Source organism: Beta vulgaris, chromosome 7, assembly GCF_026745355.1.
Source record: "Beta vulgaris subsp. vulgaris cultivar EL10 chromosome 7, EL10.2, whole genome shotgun sequence".
Taxonomy (NCBI): Eukaryota; Viridiplantae; Streptophyta; class Magnoliopsida; order Caryophyllales; family Amaranthaceae; genus Beta; species Beta vulgaris.
The window spans coordinates 6176229-6200905 of NC_079208.1; the positions used below are offsets into that span (position 1 = coordinate 6176229).

Here is a 24677-nt window from a genome sequence, read left to right on the forward strand (position 1 = left end):
CTATTTTCAGGTGTTTTTTATTAGTTGCAATATTTCTCTTTTTAGAAAATCTTTTGGGATAATTGGATTATATTACCCTTGAATCTCTCTCTTCTCATTTAATTACAGTACTACTAACAGGGGCAAGTGGGTCAATTATATTCTCTTTTCTCATTTCTTAAAATTTGTGTAAAAAGGTGAATGTTGCAACTGAATAAAAACAGAGGTAGTATATATATGGAAGTATGAAACTAAAAGACATGGTCCCTAAGTATCCAACAAGATTGTGAAGCATTCCAATTTCCATCGCATCTTTCCACAACTAAAATACAAAAAACAAACAAAAAAATTGGAGCCAAGCATCTCAGCACTCAGCTCCTCCATTCCTGACTACTGACTACTACTACTACAAATTAGGAATCAGAAACAGGGATTTGAAGAGAGAGAGACGTGGAGTTGAGAGAAACACACTATACACTTATAACTATACAGTTTTACAGTATACACTTAACACCTAATTTTCTCTCTCCTCTCCTTCAATGGCGTTGTCTTCAATCTCTCCAGCTCTAAATTCAAATTCCTCCATTTTTAATTCCTCAAAACCTTGTTCGTTTCCCTACTATTCCTCGTCGAATCACAAGCTCAGTCGCCGCAAATTCAGAATTGCTGCCACTGCTACCGACACTCCTCCCGCCTCTCGCAATGATCAGAAGCAACTCTCTCCTCTTTCTGGAAAGGTCCTCTTTTTTTTTGGCGTAATTTGAAGCTTTTTGTTCAATTGATGTTTATTTCCTTCTTAGGTTTGTTTGATTGTATAATTATTCCGTTGAATTGTGCGATTCTTCACAGAAAATTTTGGTTAATTGTAAGCTTCAAACAAGTTAATTGCGGTTTATTATGAACAATTTTTGTTGCATAACATATACTTCCTCCGTTTTTTAATAGTTGTAATCTTTTGCATTTGTTCAGTTGCTGTTTATTTTTTTCTTAGGTCTGTTTGATTGTATAATAATTCCGTTTAAATGTGCGATTCTTTACAGAAAATTTTGGTCAATTGTAGCTTCAAACGAGATAATTGCGGTTTATTCTGAACAATTTTTGTTGCATACTATGTACTTCCTCCGATTTTAGTAGTTGCGATCTTTTGCCTTTGTTTAGTTGCTGTTTATTATCTTTGTTAGGTTTGTTTGATTGTATAATAGTTCCGTTGAAATGTGCGATTCTTACAGAAAAAAACTTGCTGAATTGTAGCTTCAAACGAGTTAATTGTGGTTTATTCTGAACAATACTCCCTCTGTTTTTTTTTATCTTTCTCACTTGGAATCTTGACACTATTCATGCATGAGAGAATCTTCTCAAATGTTCTCAATTTATAAGAAAAAACATAGTCATGTGGGGTCTTGTTTGATTCGTCTCAATTAGTACTTTATTAATATTCAATCGTTATGATTTTTACTAATATATAATGAAAGATATTTAAGTTTTAAAACGTGCATTGGAAGACGCGCACAAGGAAGTGAGAATGATAAAAAAAAAAACAGAGGGAGTATTTGTTAAGTAATACTCCCTCTGTTTCATTTTAATCTACACACTTACACTTTTCACGCATGCCAATGTAAAACTTTGAGAACATATATCTTTAGTTTTATATTTGTAAAAATTATAAAAAAGTGCATATTAATAAAATACATACTAAGGGCCTGTTCTCTTCGGCATAAAACAGCTGAACTGAACTGAACTGAACTGAATAGTGATATGTGAGAGTAAAAGTATTGTCAAGAGCTGAACTGAACTGAATTGGTCCGAACCGAACTGAACTGAAAATAAGCTGGGGAGAACAGGCCCTAAGACGAATCTAACAAGATCCCACATGGCTATGTTTTCATTCACGTATAAATCACAAACGAGGGTCAAAGTGCAATTTGTGAATAGTGTAAAATGTCAAAGTGTGTAGATTAATATGAAACGGAGGGAGTATATATTCCCTCTGTTTTTTAATAGTTACAATGTTTTGCCTTTGTTATATTGCTGTTTATTTTCTTTCTTAGGTTTGATTGATTGTATTATAATTCCATTGAAATGTGCGATTCTTTATTTAAATCTTTGTTAATTGTAGCTTTAAACAAGCTAATTTCCGTTTATTATGAACAATTTTTCTTACATACATATACTTCCTCGGTTTTTTAAAAGTTGCAATGTTTTACTCTTCAGCTTGTAAATACACAATTTTGACCATTAGTATCTCTAATTATCTATTTGTGAAAATTATAAAAAGTTGAAATTTTGTAAGCATATATTGAGAGAAATATAGCAACATCTTACATGCTAAAGTTTGTTTTATATGATATGCAAAAGTCAAAATGTTCAACTATTAAAAAATGGAGGAAGTATAAATGTTGTATTTCCTCCGTTTTTTTAGATGTTACATTTTTCAAATTACGGACTCCTAGGTAATTTTTGGAGAGGAGAGAGATAGAGAGAAAGAAAACAAAACGGTCCCATGTGAACATGTGATAGGAGAGAGATAGAGAGAAGTTATTACCAAAATAAAAGTGTAACATCTAATCTGAAATTTCTTAAAATAGAAAGTATAACATCTAAAAAAAACGGAGGAAGTATATATAATGCTAAATTTTGTACTATACCAAATCACAAATGTTAACTATTTCGTTATTCTTGTATAACTAATTGATTATGTTGATACCTTGATTTTCATATACAACATTTGTGATTATATAGACAACAATTGTTTTCTTGAATTTATAACCACTAATTGTTATGAACCAAACAATGTTCGTATCGGTTATGAATTAGGAATTTCCTCATACTTGTTTTTTTGCCTTATTACAAGATGTAGGCTCTGTTTGGTTTGACGGAAAAAATTTAAATAGAAAATGGGTTTTCCTTGAAAAAGTACATTCCAAGTGAGAATACAATTGTGAAGTTGTTTTTTTGTTTGGTTGCTCACAAGAAATGTCACATAGAATGGGGAAATTAAAAATGTTGGAAGAGGATGGATGGGATAACAGAAAGATGAAGGTAAAAATAATATGGAGGAAAATGTGGCATTCCTTCCTTTAAAAACAAAATTGTTTTCTGTCCTCAGGAAACTAATTTTTCACCTATGGCAAAACTATTTTCACCCTTTGCGAACCAAACAAATAAAAGGAATTGTGAACATAGCATTTTCCTCCCAACTAAACACTCTCGTAATGGTTCCTTTTCTTTCTAAAGAAACTATGTTTCATTCATTTATTTGTGTGGGAACTATGAAGGACTTGCGATGCATCAGTTATGATACCTGCCATTTTGACCTGCAGAGAGTTGGAGAGATGTCGGCAGAGATCAAGAGGGTGAGAGCACAGATGGAAGAGAATGAAGATATAGCTATACTCATGAGAGGTCTCAGGGGACAAAATTTGACTGATTCACAATTTGCTGCTGATGATATCCAACTTCGCTTGGTTGAGGTTTGTTCATTTTTATTTATTTATCTTATTACTAAATCGGCTTCCCCTTTCCTAGTTTTTAAAATCTGATATACATTTGCTAACTTAGAAAAATGGTTCTTCCTTACTTTGTATCAAGGGTATTATTTTAGATAAAAAAGAGCATGTCTCTGATGATCTTTGATAAATTTTCATTTATTGGTGAAACAACCTGTAACTATGTCCCTGCAAGTTCCAATTTGGATTTACTTATGTCAACATTGTTAGGAATCAAAGACATCTTACATAAACCAACGAGTAGTTTATGTGTCAAAACAAGCAAGCATTAAGCCATGATGGCACATGCTGAGAAGTTCTGTGTGTTGCGTTGTCTGAAGACGAACACATCCTTCAGTTGGCTGCAGTCAAGATTGTTATATGGGCTGCATGAAGTTGAATTATGGCAAGTTGCAACTTCATATATCTTACAGGCTCAAAGACGTATGCCAATTGTGAATATTATGTGGGCTTTGGGTCAACACAATCTCACTGTTATCCCAAGGCAACAATTATGGCATCATCGTTTCCGCATGATTACGGGTGATTGAAGTATCATCTTGTTTATTATTTGAAAAAACTTGGCGGAGACCATCTCAACTATAGCAACTCCATACGCATTTTGGAAAAGGACGGAAGTGTCGGACCATATCATCCTCCATGTAAATTCCCAAATTCAGAGTTTATATGATACAAATTATAGTATATAAAATACAATTAGGAGGAGAAAACTCTTAAAAGTCATTAGCAAGATCAGATTCACAAGTTAGATTGCCTGCCTTGATGACTTGATGTACTAAAAGTAAATAGCTCATCCATGAAGGTGTAAAATTTCTGATCCAAACTGGCGCTGTGTAAAATATAGGATAAGCTTTGGGATATTTACTATGTACTACAGACTGGATGGATCTCAGATTGTCAAAAATTACCCATAAGCTGTGCATCTCATATTGGAGGATACTAACCACCACTGATTTGGAACGGGTTTAAATTTGAGGTCTGAACCGCATCACATCAATTTAATTCTTCAGGCAAAGTGCGATGCTAATCCTGCTCAACTTCTAAGCGAATTCTCGCTCCTGTGCCTCTAACATAGTAGATCTGTTTACCGCAAATAAGACAGTGTTATGAACTGACCTGAAGGTGCAGCCACTCAACACAACGATGGAGTAAACTCACATAACAACCAAAGACAGAAACTTACTATGAGAAATAAAAGAGAAAACAGAACAAGAATAGAAGAAGAGAAGATTAGGCAGAATGAGTGACTGATTGTATTTATTGAAGATTGTAAACTCACAAGTTTCACAGCATTCAAGAGGCTGGAACCCTCCTCTACAATAATAAGAAAAGAACTCTCAGTTTCTGAGTGCCCTATTTTCCCCCTATTTATTGCTGCCCTTTCATTCATTCTCTCTACAGCTGTCACTCTCTCTCTCTACTGCTGCTGCTTCTGCCATTCCTGATTATTCTCTGTCACTGCCACATGTCCTAGTACCACCTGCTCCACTGTAAGCCTCACTATTTCCGTTAAAATCAGCCCTATTGGCAACATTGGCTCTTTTTCCCCTTGCCTGCCTTCTTGCATAAGTTATCTTGATAGGTGGCTTGGTATATGGAATATGGATGCATAACAGATAGCTTGAATCATACTCTGATTTTACTGGTGCTTTGTCTTTGATGGTGCTCCTCTTACTTCAAAACGATGGTGGTGGAAGGAATATTTATACATCTGATCTGAAACAAGGCTTTACGAAAGCCAGATGTCAAGAAAGGATTATGGAGGCATTTATTTGCTGGAAGAATTGATAGGTGAGAACTGTGTTGGTGGTGCTACTGAGGATCGCTGAAGTATGCATTAATGGTCCTGGAAAGGGAGGGGGGGGGGGTTCGCTGCAAGTCCATGTGGAGAGGACTGACCTGGGATTAGGGGAAAGGTAGAAGAAATAAGGAGGGTTGGTTCATAAAATGGCATGTCTTTCTAATTGTAAACGTTTTCTTCCTGCGCTCTCTTTTCTTTGTAATAGGAACACTATTTTTTCCACCATATCTGTTTATTATTGGTCATGGTATTTATCCCTGCCTGATTTGTTCTTATCTTTCTTTATTTTGGACGGAGGCTGTCAGGGTTATCACCTAAAAGGATAACAAGCTTCTACATACTTTTCCTAGTAATTTTTGAATTATTTATATTCTATATACTTTTGTAGTATTGCTGATCAGATCGTATCTCCTATTGTCCAGGTTGATGAAAGCAGCGAGTTCCTGCCATTAGTATATGATCCTGCCACCATAGCTGCGTATTGGGGTAAGCGTCCACGTGCTGTTGCAACACGCATTGTACAATTGCTTTCTGTTGCTGGAGGTTTTCTCTCTCGTCTTGGATGGGATGTGATCAATAAGAAAGTCAAGGAGGTAAATTTGTATTTCTACTGTCAGACTATCATTATTTATTTATAGAAGTAATGAAGAGGTACTATACTGAAACGACACCAGAAGGTGTCACCCGTATACAGAAGGAAGGCTAAAGTCGAAAATATCTTGCCCTCAAGTTGTCATGCATTTATTGAGGAATTGGGTGATATCCTCTCTGCTGCTTGTTATGCTAACACTCTGTTAATCACGTTGCTTGAGGGCTTAGTTTTGCTTTTTATGACGATATGAAGTATAAATTACTTCATCCTTTGCAAGCTTTACCTATATGCCAGAACCAGATGGGTGTCTTAGCAGCTAGTGCAAAACATTAATGCTCTGTTTGGATGGAAGGAAAGGAAGGAAACTAAAGGGAGGGGAGGAAGAGGGAGGAACTTTCCTTCCAAATTTCTCCATTCTTGGAGAGATTTGTTTCTTACAAAATATGCAGGACTTCATCCCTCCAATTCCCTCCCCTTTCCCTTCCCCTCATTTGCAAATGTTACTTGTCAGCCTTAGTTATAGACTTAGTAATCCAGCATTCTAGCTGCATTTTCACATATGTATATTTCTTGTAAGACTTTAGATGCTGCCTTTCAGACTAGCTGCCTCTCAGCTGGTCAGGTAATTAGGTGTAACTCATGTAACTGTAAGGCTGTTTTCTTGGCCTATCCACTGGTAGTATCCAAATAAGTTTTTTTTTTTTTTTTTTTTTTTTTTTTTTTTCCCCGGCCTGCAGCCTATATAGCAAACATAATCTAGATTCTGGATCTGTAATGGATTGATTGGTTAGTGATCTCTTAGTTGTTAGTTGTAACAACAGTACATGTTCCCCTAGCAGCCATAAAAAATTCATTTAGCTCTGGAATCTCAGGACTCTCTTGTTGCCTCTGCTCGTTTTTGTTTTGTCAAAAAGGCCCAGAGATAGCAGCAGTTTCCTACCAATTGCATCTGTGGATTCCATCAAATTGTTAAACCTGGTAGCTGCTTGTGCATAACAATCTTCTTGATGTTACTACTTTGTCGCTGCTGCTTTCCAGTCTTATAGATTATTGAATGATTACTTTTTTAGCCTATCCCTCGTGATAGATGTTTTGAGATTACGTTATCAAGAAGTTCTGGAACAATGTGCTTTTCTGTTGGATTTGTCTGAACTGCTTTTTCTGTTCCCTGTTGAAGACTAAGCATTCTTTTCAACTATCAGTTTCGTGAATTATTTCTCCACTCTCCATGCTTGATTATGTTTGAACTTTTGTATTCAGCCTGATTTCTGTTATGGTAATTGCTTAGTCCCCTTTTGTTTCAGAATGAAGTTGCACGAGCAATTGAATTAAGGGAGATAGTAACCTCTTTGGGACCTGCATATATCAAGCTGGGGCAGGCCCTTAGCATCAGACCAGATATATTGTCACCAAGTGCAATGATTGAACTCCAAAAGCTCTGTGACAAGGTAATATGGGGTTGCTTATATTTTGTTTTGTTATTGAGGATGACTCTGGAAGCGTTGGGGTTTCTCTGCCCCCTCGATTGGATTAATCTAAGCTACAATTACTTGCATCATTGTGGTATCTTACCTTCTTCATCATGTGTCGTTCTATTATTCTCATGCCAACATTATCTTCTGCATGACTTTCCATTCTGCCTGCTTGTCTGACAAGCTAACACAGTTTTTTATCACTTTGTTGGTTCTCTCTATCTCTAGGTCTTTCCTTCTTGCTGTGCTGTCACTCTCTGATAAGACTCTTCAGGTCTTTCCTAGGATTAATAATATAATTACATCCATGTAATAAAGAAAGATGGTTGTTCAGTTGTGGAAGACCAAGTCCTCCAAGTAAGCAAAGCGTAGAATGGGAGAGTCAGACATGCTATAGATCAGATAAGGACCAAGTACAAAGAATTTGTCTGGCCAAAAACCTAATAATAGTTCTACTAGTTATGTTATTAAAAGGTAAAAACCATTTCTTGTCTGAGTGACCTGTAAACAGCCTTGAGGAACTACCTCACATCTATGTAGCAGGGAGATTTGTCTTGGATTATAAATAATTTCATAATGTGTACTTCATCAATTGAATATGCCTATGTATTCTTATTCATACCTTGAATTTTCCCATCAAGTTATCTAATGATGTTTTCACCCTTTTGGCAATATCATAAGGTTCCTTCATTTCCAGATGATGTTGCAATGGCTCTAATAGAGGAGGAGCTTGGGAAACCTTGGCAGGAAATTTATGATGAGCTTTCACCCTCTCCAATTGCTGCAGGTATTTGCATTTATTAATATTGAGTAATCAAAGATAATAAGTCACAACATAACTGTTGAGGTAACTTATTGTCCATGGGAATGTTGTACCAGCATCTCTTGGACAGGTTTATAAAGGCCGCTTAAAAGAGAATGGGGATCTGGTTGCTGTTAAAGTGCAGAGGCCTTTTGTTCTGGAGACTGTAACAGTTGATTTGTTCGTCATTCGAAACTTGGGATTGGTTCTTCGCAAGTTTCCTCAGGTAATGTTTCCAGAACATGAGTCATACATAAAACAACTTTTTGGACTCAAATGCTTTTTCCTTGGTTAATTATCTCACGAGTCACGACCATCGAATCAACATTTAACTACTATGTTTTGGGGACTGGGTAAAGTGTTGTGCCGATCTAGGTCTGAGGATCGTACTTAGCTACCTTCAGAAATTTACTTTCCTTTTTCCTACTTTAATTTGCCCTAATGCAAATTTCATCTCCTGGCTGAACACAAGTATGTTCATTGAAATGGTTTCTATGTATCTATACAGAAATATATTAGGCGTGCGAAAGAAAGCCTATGTGCCACGTAGCACTCTCCTCACATATCAAATGCAAATGGTTTATGTTTATGTGTACTCCACACTTTTAAAAAAATGTGTAAGTGCAAAGTATCGAAACAAGTGACCTTCGGAAGGTAAAGTAAGAGCTTAACCATCAATACATTATGACTTTGTTGTCTAATGTTTCAAATAAAATATGATGAAGTCTTGTAATAAATATAATGAACTAAAAAGACTTAAACAAGTATATACATCTCCAACACTCTTATTATGTAACTTACAAGAGAATATTTATATGATATTTTCTTACCACAATTCCTTTTAAGGTATTATTTTCAAACTCAAACCTTTCAATTTTTTTACTTATCACGTTGTAACGTGAATTTTTCAATTTCTTAATGGATAAAAAATACGAAAAGTAGCAAAATGAATTATGAAATTTAAAAATAATAACATATTTGTTTCTTGTAACTGACCCGAGGCATCGCCCGGGCCAAAAAAAAACTAGTTGTGCATTAAACCTTGCCAATATTAAGTCATATAAGTTGGTTTTGTAGAGAAATTGTTATGAGGTGGTTATATGAAAGAGCTTGAACTAATCTAAAGATGAGTTTGAAGGTTTGTTGTTTGAGGAGAATAACACTTCGTTTGGATATTAGTAATGGAGAGAAATGGAGGAGAGGAAAGGGGGAGGAAGGATGGGGAAGAGTGAGCTCACATTTTCCTTCCAAATTTTTTCAACTTAGAGAGGATTTGGTTTATTAAGAGGGGAGTGAAAAGAAATCTCTCGAATTCCCTTTCTTTTGCTTTCCCCATGTTGTATTTAAGCAAAGGAAAGTGTATCCCTCCTTTCTCTCCTAATCCCCCTATCTAAACAAACTATAAAAGTCCAAGTAGGTGTCAGAATATGAAGTATTTGTGGGTTAATGAGGGTGGTGGATTAAATAGTACTTCAAGGTTGTTAATTATGAAGGAGGAGTTTTATAGAAGACATTGGAATTAAGGGTGGGTATTTTATTAAGAATGAGGATGCTATTGCTAAGGAGACTACTTCTTTCTAGTTATATTTTTTAAGGATGAACTATAAAGAGGTCCGATAGTCCTTCGAATAATATATTTTTTTGACAAGTAATGACAAGCTGTGTTAGAAAGATGCCAAAGGGGTGTCAACCATATACAACGGGCTATCGACAATATAACCTATGCCTCAATCTAGCATGAAGCACTTTAGCTAAGACTTAGACACCTGTGTTGTTAGGGAAGGATAGAAGAGGTGTTTAGTAAGTTGATGTTTTTTTATTTCAAAAATAAAAAGGTTAATTGGCTACAATATCACGAACTATAGCTCAAGTGCAACCTCTGACGGGTGCAGCACCCGTGGCACGAACTTTAAGTCGAGGTGCAAAGCATAGCGTAATGTGATCGGAGGTCGGAAATTTAGCCAAAAATCTAGAATCTAGAATTTTTTATTATTTTCTTTTTTTTCCCCTTTTTTCCCCCTCTTTTTATTCTCTCTCTTCCCCTAGCTACTTCAAACCCTTACCGTATCATCTCCCGTGCTTCAAACCCCGCCTTTTCTCTCTTCCTCCAAACTTTTCACAAATCTCTCAACGTAAAACAAGAGCAATCATCCTCATTGCATATCTCACCACAATAACACTCAATAGTGTCGAAATCAAATTGGGGATTGTAGGAGGGGGACCCAAAATTAGCGGAGGAAATTGTGGGGGGATGTAAGAAGGTAGGAAATTTGATTTTGTCGTTTCCATACTAGCTACTTTTCGAGATGGAGATGAGTAAAAAGACAATGGATGTTGAGAGAGAAGAAGAAGACGAGGGAATAGAAGGGAAAAATTATAAAACATTCAAGTATCTAGAACTCCGGCGGAATCTCCGACCTCCGATCACATTTATGCTATGCATTGCACCTCGAGTTAAAGTTCGTGCTACGAACTGCGCCGGTCAAAGGTTGTACTACTCAGTGCACTTGAGCTATAGTTCGTGTTGTTCCAGCCAATTAACCGAAAATAAAAAGAAAATAGAAAGATTCACGGGAATCTGTTGTAATGTGTCATTATAAGCGCCCATATCATAGTTGGTGTTGTCTCGTACACCCATTTAGTTGCTGAGTGTGGTGCACCAATTCTATAGTTTGTGTCATTAAGGCCAATTATCCATTTTACTTTTATGACTAGAAACTACCAAAAAGAATGGAGGATGGTGATGGTTATGCAAATCAACAAACACCCATCCCTGTCTCCAACCTAAATGACTTGGCAGATGACAGAATTCGGGATGTTCCAGCAATTAGAGGGGGTAGCGGGCATAGGACAATTTCAGTAATCGAATTGGCGATCATGGGAGATCAACATCAGGAGGGAAAGGTTTAATGAGGGGCTACACCAAACTCAAAGGGAGATCTAAAAGATTTGAAAGAAATTCCACAATCCTCTGCTGAAGCGGCCAGCAATGAATAGACAATATATGTGGACTAGAGAGCAATTGCATGAAAAATAGTAAATGTCCCATTGAAAAGGCTCGAAACCCATAAACTATGATAATGGAGGGGAGATAGATGAAGACCATGGAGTAGATGTGAGATGGTTTGTGCTTAGGGGAGGGAGGTTGCAGCTGTTGGATGGCCTTCTTATTTTGCTCAGGGATTAATTTTCTCTCCGTATAAAAGGGACTTGTTGGCAGGACTTTGTGCTTCATAGGTTAGACCTTGACCTTTCTGAAGGATTATTTATCATAGAAACACAGGTTTGCTTCCATGCACTGATCATGGTGGCAAGGCTTCATTGAAATTGTTGTTGTTTGTATATTTTGTCTTCCTGTTTTGTTTTGTATCTTCCTCTAGTCATTGTAGTTGTAACATTTCAACTTTCACGTGTGCCAATGCAACACTTTGCCCATTAATATTTTAAATTATATTCAACAAAAATTTGTAAAAGTTTATTTCTTTGAAACACATAATCTAACAAAATCTACATGGCTATAATTCTCTTTGCGTATATAGTACTAAAGATGGTGAAAGTATAGTATGTGAATAGTACAAAAGTCAAACTGTTGCAATTGAAAAAGTACTATTGTACAGAAATTGATTGAAGCCAATACCTCTGTGACGTCCAGGCTCTATAACTTGTATTATATGGTGTGTTCACCGCGTCATTACTGAGGTATGATGTCTGGTATGTAGTCCTACGTGACCCTGCTTTTACTGTTTGGTGATAGGGAAGTGGAGGGACCTTCATTTAATTGATAAATGCTTCTGACATCAGAGTTTTTCCTTTCATGTGTCCTCAGATCTCAGTTGATGTAGTTGGCTTGGTTGATGAATGGGCAGCACGATTCTTTGAAGAGCTTGATTACATTAATGAGGGTGAAAACGGTACTCGTTTTGCAGAAATGATGAAAAAGGACCTGCCACAGGTTATTGCTTAACCATCCTTCTTATTTAATTTATTTAACATGTAAAAAGTAATAAAGAGGTATATTGAAAGACACCAAAAGGATGTCACCCATGTACAAATTATGTTCTCGAGCAACTCTGCTTTCCAGAAATAAATACATATATGCTCTTGGATATGATAGATTTTTGATATTATTTTTCTCTAGCTCCCCTTTTGCACCTGAAGCCCTCCATGACTTTGTGATATTATTCGATATTCCTTGGCAAGCCAAATTGCATGAGCATCTCTATCTTCCTAACTAGTATTGGAAATTTCAGGTGGTTGTACCAGAAACCTACCATAAGTATACATCGAGAAAGGTTCTTACAACACAGTGGATTGATGGTGAGAAACTTTCGCAAAGCACAGAGAGTGATGTCGGCGAACTGGTTAACGTTGGGGTTATATGCTATCTAAAACAGGTATTTTAGTGCATAATGGTTTTAGCATTATGCCATTATCATATTCATCTATATAGTGATAGAATCAATTCTCGAATTGTTTGTTGCTGCACACATTGTGAGTGTTATACAAGGGTATTTCTTGCATTAACATTTGTATCCTACTTTCTTGGATCTACCAAGTACTACCTCTTTTTCTCTGGAAATTTCTTTCAAATTGGCTTTGGACATCCGGTAATTATGTTGGGGATCTTTATATCCATTGTGAAAGCTGTGCCATTTTTCATTGATACATAATGATTACCTTTATAATGGTGGTAACCCTCTGGCACATGCTCTTGTATTAATCAATGCACATCATCTGAATGTGCAAACTTAAAGAAGTGCAAACAAAAAAGATCCTTTAACTCGAGTATCTTTATGATATACTAAAGCATAATCCATAAATCATGTTTTCTTGCTTATCATTCGCTTTTAGAAACATATTTTCCATATTTGACTTCATGCTGAAGCCAATTAGAGTGTATAATTGGTCATATCTCTTGATTGATGACTGCATCGAAAACATAAATTAGCCTGCTATAGTGCTATGTAGTTGGTGTCAGATCTCTTAATGACTGCGTTATAAATTAGAGTGTAGTCAATTCATGCTAAACTGTTCATACATTTATTAAACTCAAGCATGTCTAGGTACCGCCTAGATGATGGTTATTATATTGCTGATGGAATTTTCCTTGTCTTTTGTGACTAGGTTCTAATAATTGCCAAATCCCTTAATGCCAATTTTTTTTTTTTCCAAATTGATATCCCCCCTAGAGACATAATTTGTCTTTTGTTGTTACTACTCCCTCTGTTTCTTTTTGTTCTTCCTGTTTAGAATCTTGACACTATTCACAATTGGAGAGAATCTTCTAAATTATTTTCGACATATGATAGAAAATATACTCATGTGGGATCTTGTTTGATTTGTCTCAATGTGTACTTTATTAATATTTAATCATTATAATTTTTACTAATACACAATGAAAGATATTTAAGATCAAAGACGTGCATTGGCAAACGTAAAAATCAAAATAGGAAGAACAAAAAGAAACGGAGGGAGTAAGTTCTAATAGGCTATACTATGGTAGTATTTTGTTTACATGAGAGAATTCCTTTTGGTTCAGGGTTAGAGATAAAGAAGAGTTTACCTGGTGTTTTAAGAGATTTTTTTGTAAACCTAAAGATTATAGAATAGTGGACTTTAGTTTTGGCAGCTTGGCGTCTTATAACATCTTCCAAGAGCCCAGGGTTCTTTGACATAGAGTAGTAAGAAGCATGTTGTCAAAACAAGGCCGCATCGTATCGTATCGCCCGTGTCTTAAAGGTTTTCAATTCTACCAAATCGATATTACCCGCATTGTAAAGGTGTAAAAAAACCGCATTTTAGGCGGGCTTCAGGGATATTTCATGGTTTAAGCCGATATTCAGCGGTACGACAACCGCATCATCCCCGTTCCCACGTCACCGTGACCATTACCGCAACCGTGACTGAAACCGTTTTTTCAAACTATGGTAAGAAGTAAATATGGTCTGCAAAAGAATATATGTGATTATGAGCTATGAGGACTATTTTCTACTTGCCATCTACGTGATTACAGAAGAAAGTGTAAGAGTCTGATAGTCAGGACACAGAAAGCCAATCAGCTATGTGTCGTATGATTCCTTCTAAATTAAGGTTTGGTTTTGTGCATGTTTAATTGTATGTCTCTATCAGTTGCATTAGATCTGGTTACAACAGTATAATCTCTCATCCCCCGGGAACATTTACAGTTTATTATCTATTTGTTAAAAGTTGGTGCAGTATGTTTACAGAGGTTAACTATCTGATGATATTATATGCAGTTGCTTGATACTGGTTTTTTCCATGCTGATCCACATCCGGGAAATCTGATCCGAACTCCTGATGGCAAGTTGGCGATACTTGATTTTGGTAATATTCTAGTTTACATGGCATGTAGCATTCAAGTTTATATGCCAGTCTCTTATGTGCATTTGTATGGTCATTTTTGGTATAATTGTTAAGCAGCTAGTTAAGTTGTGCTTTTTGCTTAAGCTAAAAAACATGATCTTCCATGTTAAGCCTCAATATTCTAGTTTGGGGATACTTGGTTATGGTAATATTCTCATGTTGTTGATGAAGTTTCCAAGTAAGGCTTTGTTAAATATGATGTTTGAGGTGTTAATGGCTATGCATTTTAGGAAAATCTAACAAAAAAACATTTGAGATATGTGAGATGTGTTCTGAATATTACAACTTTAACAGAAGTGTATTGGACCTATTGGTAACAGAACGGTTCACTCCTGTATGTCCAAGTCTTTAAGTTCTCCTTTAAGGACTTGAGTATCTTCCATCTTCTTATTCGCATTTTCTTTAAGAGTTGAAGTGCATCATATAAGTGCATATAATTTCGGGATCCTCTAATGGAGCAAACCCTTCCCCCTCCTCTCCCCCCCCCCCCCTCTCAGAAACCGAAATAGAAGACTTTACCTAGAAGGATTTTAGCCTAGATTTACAGTATAGTGTCAACAACTCTATGGGGGATGTAGCTACTATTATGGAGAAGTATGTGAGCCTTCTTGGGGATAAATAAAGACTCATTAACTTTGAAATAAGCCCTTTCATGACCAACGAGTCTCGAGCCTTTAGGTAAGCTATACGAGTTAGAGTTTTAAGCAATAGAAAAGCTCATTCCTCTACTCTTCTTTTATTGGTCTTAGAGACTGAGACTGATCTGCCTTTTGAAATAAGATAGATAACAATCATGCACCAACGATAATACAGTTTTTGCTCTTCCTTATATTCTTATAAGGTATTTCCTGTGTAAGATAATGGTATCTTGTGTAAGATGTGATGTTTGAGTCTTTGAGGTATTAATGACTATGCATATTCAGGAAAATTTGATCTAAAACATTTGAGATATCTGAGATATATCATGAAAATTACTACTTAAATAGAAGTGTATTGGTAACAGAACTGTTCGCTCCTAATGTCCAAGCCTTAGTTAAGTTCTTCTTTGAGGATTTGAGTCTCTTCCATCTTCTTATTCGCGTTTTCTTTAAGAGTTGAATTGCATATAATTCCAGGCACCCCCCCCCCCCCCCCGGGACCCCCGGAAACCGAATAGAAGACTTTGGCCAGAAGGAAGTTAGCCTAGATTTACGGTATAGTGTCAACAACTCTATGGGGGATGTAGCCACTCATATAGAGAAGTATGGGAGTCATCTTGGGGATAAATAAAGACTCGTTAACCTTGAAATAAGCCCTTTCATGACCAATGAGTCTCGAGCCTTTAGGTAAGCTATACGAGTTAGAGTTCCAAGCAATAGAAAAGCTCATTTCTCTTCTTCTTTTATTGGTCTTAGAGAATGAGATTGATCTGCCTTTTGAAATAAGATAGATAACAATCTTGCACCAACAATAATACAGTTTTTGCTCTTGCATCTTATGTTCTTACAAGGTATTTCCTGTATAGATAATGATATCTGTGTAAGACGTGATGTTTGAGCCTTTGAGGTGTTAATGATTACACATTTTCAGGAAAATTTGATCAAAAACATTTGAGATATCTGAGATGTGTTATGAAAATTACGACTTTAACAGAAGTGTACTTGTAATGTCTAAGCCTTAGTTAAGTTCTTTAAGGATTTGAGTCTCTTCCATCTTCTTAATCGCATTCTTTCAAAGAGTTGAAGTGCATTATATAAGTGCATATAGTTTCGGGATCCTCTAATGGAGCACCACCACCACCCCTTCCGACCCCCGGAAACCGAATAGAAAACTTTGGCCAGATGGAAATTAGGCTAGATTTACAGTATGGTGTTAACAACTCTATGAGGTAGTAGCTACTATTATAGAGAAGTATGTGGGTTGTCTTGGGGATAAATAAAGACTCGTTAACCTTGAAATAAGCCCTTTCATGACCAATGAGTCTCGAGCCTTTAGGTAAGCTATACGAGTTAGAGTCCCAAGCAATAGAAAAGCCCATTCCTGTATTCTTCTTTTATTGGTCTTAGAGACTGAGATCGATCGGCCTTTTGAAATACGATAGATAACAATTTTGCACCAACTATAATATAATTTTTCTCTTCCATCGTATATTCTTATAAGCTATTTCCTGTGTAAGATAACAGTATCTTGTGTGGTTGGTAATTCTTTCTTTCTGCTGCAACAGGCCTGGTTACAAAATTAACTGATGATCAGAAGTATGGGATGATTGAAGCAATTGCTCACCTAATTCATCGAGATTATGACGCTATAGTTAAAGATTTTGTTAAATTGGGTTTCATACCAGAGGGGGTTAATCTGGATCCCATATTGCCTGTTCTTGCAAAAGTTTTTGATCAAGCACTCGAAGGTGGGGGAGCGAAGAACATCAATTTTCAGGAGCTTGCGTCAGATTTGGCACAGATAACTTTTGATTATCCATTCCGGATACCCCCTTATTTTGCTCTAATCATTCGAGCGATAGGGGTATTAGAAGGCATTGCTTTGGTTGGAAATCCCGATTTTGCTATTGTGGATGAAGCCTACCCATACATTGCCCAGGTACTTGCTGTAATTGCTTTATGCTGCGAAAATTTTTCATGATAATGAAGTATTATTCATTGATCTTCTGCAATCAGCTTGCAATTGCTTAAAGATTAGGTGGTTGTTCCAATTAGTCTACTTATAAGATTTCTGTGGTTATTTTAATGGCTGCACAACCACGCTGAGCTGGCAGACGGCCAAAGAATTAAATTTATTACACATTTTAATTTCTAACCTTTATTGTTGTTACCAGACTTATATTATAGAGAACAGTATTTGGACTCCTAATTGATTTCTGTACATGCCGCTAAACAGGTGTCTCACTAGATAGTTATTGCAAAGTTGCAATGCGTGCAATTATATTGGACATGCAAACACATGCTATACTTCTTTCTGGCGTTACATATCTTGATTTCTTCGTATGTTTATTGTAGCAATACTATTACTCGATAAAAACATGCTCCATTTAACGATCACTGAGTAAATGTTCTCTCTCACGGAGTGTTGGAGGGAGAGAAAATCATGGGAGGATGACACAGACATCAAATGAAGTACCAGGATTTAGAAAGCCTGATTGAAGTCATTAGAAGCTTCTTCTTATGGAAGACATATAAATAAGGTGATTGAGTCAGGGAAAGAGGTTGAAAATTGTTTATCTATGTCTAGTAGAAGTGTTTGTTGTAGGGTGAAGGAGGAGTGATGGATCCCCTTTTCACTGGGTGTACGCGTCTAATTCAAGTCCATTGCTTCAGATGTGTTGATGGTAAGCTGCCTTTGTCTAGTTGGACATGGGATAAGACTTGCTTGTTAAGGGTCTAGGTTGGTGAGTATGCTTTCCATATAAATTACCTCATTTTTTGTCTTCTTGGCGTGAAATCTCCATCTCAAAGTTTGAGATGAGAGGATCATCAATCGTTGTGATAGAACATCTATCTTAACAATTTGACAATTCCCTTAGGCCTTGTTTGGTAAGTGGCTTATTGCTGGTTGGTTCTTGGCTTTTGCCTTTTTGATGTGGTCGTATTGCCAATAGACACACTTGGCTTATCATTTATTGTCTTTGTATATTTGCAGAGGCTCTTGACTGATGAGTCCTCACGTTTAAGGATGGCTCTTCGGTACACCATATATGGGAAATCTGGAGTTTTTGATGCTGAGAGATTCATCGATGTGATGCAAGCTTTTGAAACTTTCACCGTAGCAGCCAAAAGTGGAGGGGGACAGAATATGAATGGAAGGATGGCTGAACTTGGCATTCTTCAGAGTGAAAATAGCAATGATATTACTGGTTTTTCTTTGAATTCGTCCTCGAATCAGCAGCTTCAGACAAGAGCTGCTTTAGCATTTTTGCTATCTGACAAAGGAAACTTTTTTCGAGAATTTCTTCTGGATGAGGTATGTCATGTCTATTGAATTAGTTTGGGTTATTTGATAGCTTGAGTAATTTAAGTTGAATGTGTTGTTTCTCAATCTGTTAAAGCATTGCATGATGTTCATATGAATTCAAAGGTTTTACACATATCATAGACCTTAACGTCATTCTTCCTTTTTATAGTTAAAGCTCTTCCCTGTATGCACTAAGTGGATATGCTGTCAATCCAGTGATTGTGCAGTACTCTAGGCATCATTTTCCTTCTCTTGGTGGGTGGGGTTGCATGTGGGGATGAGTATATCTAGCACCTGAGCAGTAGTCACTGTATACTTGTATGCTTCAAGTTCCAATGTACTTTGTTCTACTTCAGTCGTTCTGTTCCAAGGACTACACCATCTCTTTATATGATCTCTCGCGAAGGATGATTAGCCCTGTCAAAAATTGACCCGTTTGATTTTGTGGATTTTGAATAAGATTTTTCAACCTGGAAGCCGAGCCTGAGAATCCTGCAAAATAGCAGGCGAAAATGGTTTGGGTCAGAATTATAAGGCAAAAAGGTATAAAAGAACATTCTAAAACAAACAAAACTGGGAAGCGATATATAAAATCAATAAGGTAAAAAAAACTTTAGTCATGTTTACAGTCCAACACTCCTTTCTCTCCCGTGTTTATCTTTTTATTACTCATTCCATGAAGAAAGTTCGATATGGATTTAGTCATCTAGAAGACACAAATAATAAACATAAGGATAGATCTCTATGAGCTCAAGTTTAAAGGTTGTTGAAGCGCACAAGCCACAAGAACAAGGGTGAATATTCTTGCAAGAACACTTGAAACCTAAGCAAGTAGAAAGCTCAACTCAACTCAAATAATACTCCATGCGTCCTAGATTAGTTTGAACACTTATTATGGCACATAGTTTTAGAAGATAATTTGTTGATTGGTTATCATTTGTCATATTATCAATATTTAGATGTGGTAGGAGTTAGTGGAGTATTATTTTATGGACAGAAAAAGAAAATGAGGCAAATTTTATTGAAAGAGGGAAAGAGAGTGTTTAGTATGTGGGCTAAATGATGGAAGGAGAGAAGTACTAATGTTAGTGAGATCATGTCTAAAATAGAACTGTATAAAGTATTCTAAGACAGATGGAAAAACAAAGAATTTTAATTAATTTGGGTTGGATGGCGTTTTCAGTAATATATTTACCAAATATATAACCCCCTCATTTGAAGATGGATTTGGTCAAATTACGTTGGAAGAATACTTCTAAACTAGGAGAAAGCCAATGAGGCAAAACCCGTGATCTGTTACAAGCCATTTTCCGCAACAAAGCAACCCATTTCTGTACTGTACTTCTCAAATGTCAATAGCAACTAATTGGAATCATCTTCTCCAGTGCTTTTCTTCTTATGTAATTACTCTAGATTCTCAATTCTTTGCTCTTTGTCCTCAGGACTGTCAGTTTTGAAGTTTTAAATTTTCTCATTTGCTTAACAGAAAACCTGAAGATCTCATTCCTCATCCTGGAATTTAATTTATCATGACTTTAATTCTGGATCAGTTAGAGTAAGCTTCATGTGCATTTTGGCTTTTGCAAGTGAAGATTTACAAATGTACCAAGTCTTCAAACAGAAAAAAGATCTTGATTTCTTATTGGATCTACCTTGTGTGAAGTTGTCAGCTGGCTCCAGCTGGACTGTGTTTATAGAATTCTTAAGAGCTTACCCCAATGTTTCAAATGTCTAATTATTGTATGTGCTGCATGTTCTTTTTTCTGTTATCCAGATTGTAAAAGGCATTGATGCAGTGACAAGGGAGCAGCTGGTGAAAACAATCGGTTCTTTTGGTATTGTTCCTGTATTCGGTATGGTTCCTGCCTTTGGACCCATTAAACCTGCCATGCTACTACCTACTATCACCGAGGAGGACAAAATTATCCTAAACAATATGCAAAGAGTAGTAGAGTTCCTTACAGCTGGAAGTTCCTTGTCAAGGAAATCAAATGAGGTATGAAATGCTTTTTCAGAACATTCACCAAAGAATGCTCCTGGGAGAGTAGTTAGTTCCTTTCAACATTTTTACCCAACTTAGAACTATGTGCTCCCAATAAAGACCCTTTTAACAGAACATTCAAACTATTCGGTGAAGACCCTTGGTGAGAAATCCTTCATGAAAAAAAAGAAAGAAAGACACTATATACATATAGAACACAGAATAAAGAACGCAGGGGAGAGAAGAAGTTGGGAATTTTGTGGTTTTAGGATGACAAATCTATCATTGGGTTTATGTGATCTAAAATTTGTTAGTCTAGGATGTAAGGGAGATAACTCAGATAACTCACAAGATAGACTAAAAAGCTAAAGAATTGTCAAATAAAAATCAACCTAAACTCCTAAAGCCTAATTATTTGGTTGCTTAATACATAGTAGATGGCAAAAGTAGAAGTAGGTTGATCTTGCTAATACCTCCCTGTCCCAGTTGAGCTAGAAATGTCATGCTCTTTCCTATGTTGAATATTTTTTGATGAAATTGCAAGGTCATAAATGTTGATCGGGCGATGAGAGAGCTGCTTACGCTAATGCCAGGCTTATCTGCGAAAGTATTGCCGGAAATAGCTAGTAGGTTGAGTTCAAGAGTCGTAGCACGATTGATTCGGGATTCATTGTTGTAGTTTCTTGAAGCAAAGTGTACAGTATCACATTCTGCTTGTTCACAACATATTCATCAACGGAGTATAAAGTATCTTCTCCTACGCTTATAGAAGGCTCTCTCATGGAAACATTTCCGTGAAACCTGTTAAAATCAAGGAGCCATGGAACTGTTGCTACATCTACATTTTTAGACTCTTAGTGACAGGTTATAGAAATACACTCAACATTACCAATGTAAGTATGACTATATGTAATTAAGAAGGAGAAAGATGATGATCATTTTCTTTTCTTTTGGCTTTGTTTTCTTTTATTTATATCAATAAGTGTTACATTAATTGAGAAAGATCAATGATTTTAATTTGATACGGCTGTATATTTATAGCATTTTGGCATTTCAATCGAGAACTTTGTTTATTCATAGGAAAAAAAAAGTTACTAGTATAAATGTGTGATATTCGTGTTTCGACAAGGATTTTCCAGAAAATTATATTAGGATGTAATTGCGAACACTGAGTGTTTCATGAACAATAAGCTCTCTATAATGCTTTGAAGATCATTTAAAACTAGATGTTCCTTCTTACATTATTTTCTGTACCCAGTTCATCTTTGCATATTTTACTTATTGCTCATTCGAGCAAAATATGTGATAAATATGTAAAAAAATGTTCTTGGAAGCGCATAGTTCTAAGAGCTTTCAAAAGACTAATGAGGTAAGATAACTTTCAAGTGCAATACCGTGGTTCATAGTGGCTAGATGGGATAGTGTTACTTAGTTTCAGTCGCATTTTTATGGCTCTTTTTCTTGATAGAATTTTTGCTTTGATGGAACTTGATTTGCTATACTCTTGCTTGCCTATTATTTCTTTTAAAAAAAATTGTTCCAAATCCCTTATGTTAAAGAAAATACTAATAATATATGCACGTGATGCATGCGACAGTATATTAATATTAATAGTAACATCAAAAAGTGTTAAAAAAACTAAATTAAGAATGTAAAATTCATGGTGAATATTTGATGAATGTTATGATTTTTTATTTGCATTGCTAGTGTAAAGAGTAATGTTTTACATAAATGATTAAGTCAAGGTAGGATTTGTTATCGTGTATTTAGAAGAATATTCAACAAATCTCGTTTTAAACAATGATCTAAGTTATGTAATTTATTTATTTAAAAATACATATATATATATTTTATATGCGTATTTTATGAGTAGTAGTTAAATTTAATTTCACTAGATAATAGAGGTTTTTACTTTTTAGGCATACTATGGTGAGTAGTGCTTCAATAAAAAAAAAATTATAAATTGATATTATCTGATGATGTATGTTTATATCTTTAATTATTCATTATCCCAACTGATTGTGCTCCCCAAAAAAATTAAAAAATGAACATTATGTAATTATGTATTTTAATTCTTTTACGGTTTGTTAATGCATGTTATTTGAATTGTTATTGCAACTGAGAGTTTAGATAGTAAGAATCTTGTGAATCTTTGTTTTTATAATTATTGTTTGAAAATTGATTTAGTCACCTATTTATATCTTCAATTGTGAGCTTTCTCTTTTTACGCAATTTTATGTATTTCTTGTTGTTAATGTAAAACTTTCTTTACTACCCATATTTGTAAATAAAAAAAAGAATTTAGAAAATCTTTTCTTTATTATTTTTTGTGAGATTAAGGGTATATAAGTATTTTCAAGAGAGGACACCATAACTCCCCCAGTTCCCTTTAACTTATACTAGAATTTTTTGCACGCGATGCGTGCTTGAATTTTTTTTTGAAACAGAATTTTTTTTGAAAGTTTCCGGATTATTTGAGCGATTTGCGTGATTTTCTCAATTGTATGAGTGATTTGTAAAGTTTCTTCTTGTATTTTTTTTGTGAGTGAGTGTTGTAAATTAATTTTCGGTAGTTTTCTTTGAGTGCTGATTTTGATTTTGACATTACTTTTGTAATTTAGAAAGGGAAGAGGGGCAAAATAGGCATTTCAAAAAAGGACACCATTGCTCCCCCCTTCCCTTATATAATAAAGATAATAGAGATTATATTTGTTAGAAAGCAAGAAAAATAGTTAATTCTTTTAATATACTAAGCTTGCTTTTACTTCTTTATACTAGCTGAGACAAAGAAGTTGACTAGAGACGGAGCCAATGAAGCTCCTTCTTAAAGGAATGATTTGTTTGCTTTTTCAGCAATTGATTCTTCTATCTTCTGAGTAGCTCATGATCCTTTCTATCTAGAGAATGGGATAAGCAAAGTAAGGGTGCGTTCTGTTCAACTTAAAAAATTAGGTTTCAGATCCAATAAGTTCAGATAAGTTCAGATAAGTTGCAATAAGGTCTAATAAGGGCAATAAGTTCCAATAAAGTCTAATAAGGTCCAATAAGTTCCAATAAGGTGCAATAAGTTCCAATCAGGTGCAATAAGGGTGCGTTCTATTCAACTTATTGGCCCTGAACTTATTGGACCTTATCTGAACTGAACTTATTGAACCTGAACTGAACTTATTGGAACTTATTAAACCTGATTGGACCTGATTCAACTTATTGGACCTGATTGAACCTGATTGGAACTTATTGGACCTTATTGGAACTTATTAACCTTATTGAAACTTATTAGACCTTATTGACCCTGATTGAAACTTATTAAACCTTATTGGACCTGATTGAAACTTATTAGACCTTATTGGACATGATTGAAACTTATTTGACCTTATTAGACAAAAACATTGACCATGAATAACATAAATATTACCACTAACGTAAATACTACCCCTCAAAATTTTTTATGGAGTAATAATTATTATAATTCGTCCTTTAAAAAATAATGATTATTAATTATCTCTTATGATAATTAATTTAGCAAAAAGATTTACTATTTATATATTTACCTATACATAACTTTCATCACTAATATATCTAATAGTCTTGTTTTAATTTTATAAAACACTAGTAGAAAATCAAAACTTGATTAACATTTATTGCTAACAAGTTAAAATTGGCACATATAAAAAATTCTCACTTCACTTTCATTAATGTGAAGGTAAGTAGATAACATTAACATTTATTGCTAACAAGTATAATACTATACATTGTGGTACTTTAATAAAAAATTCTAATAATAACATAATCAGCTAATAGTAATATGAATAATAAAATAATAGACATAATACAAATAAATAATAAAATAATAGACATAATACAAATAAATAATAAAATAATAGACACTAATACAAGTATAATACTATATAATCATTGTGGTACTTTAATTAAAATTCTAATAATAACATAATCCGCTAATAGTGATATGAAATTATGAATAACAAAATAATGGACAATGATACAAATGTTCATTAAACATTGACTATTTGGACCTTATTGGACCTTATTAGACCTGATTGGAACTTATTGGACCTTATTAGACCTGATTGGAACTTATTGCACCTGATTGGAACTTATTGCACCTGATTAGAACTTATTGGACCTTATTAGATCTTATTGGAACTTATTTCCCTTATTAGACCTTATTGCAACTTATCTGAACTTATTGAACCT

General features: G+C 35.2%; 1 protein-coding gene across 1 annotated transcript; it reads left to right on the forward strand.

Moving 5' to 3' along the window:
• The first annotated feature begins 298 nt into the window (after nt 1-298).
• On the forward strand, nt 299-21505 carry LOC104898502 (hypothetical protein). The gene is made up of 13 exons (XM_010685591.3): nt 299-716; nt 3300-3449; nt 5709-5879; nt 7183-7326; nt 8032-8137; nt 8230-8378; nt 11979-12104; nt 12403-12546; nt 14410-14497; nt 16740-17113; nt 18170-18490; nt 20256-20477; nt 21007-21505. Exons 1-13 carry the CDS (start codon nt 519-521, stop codon nt 21139-21141), a joined length of 2328 nt encoding a protein of 775 aa, XP_010683893.1. The 5' UTR covers nt 299-518; the 3' UTR covers nt 21142-21505.
• Nucleotides 21506-24677: the final 3172 nt, after the last annotated feature.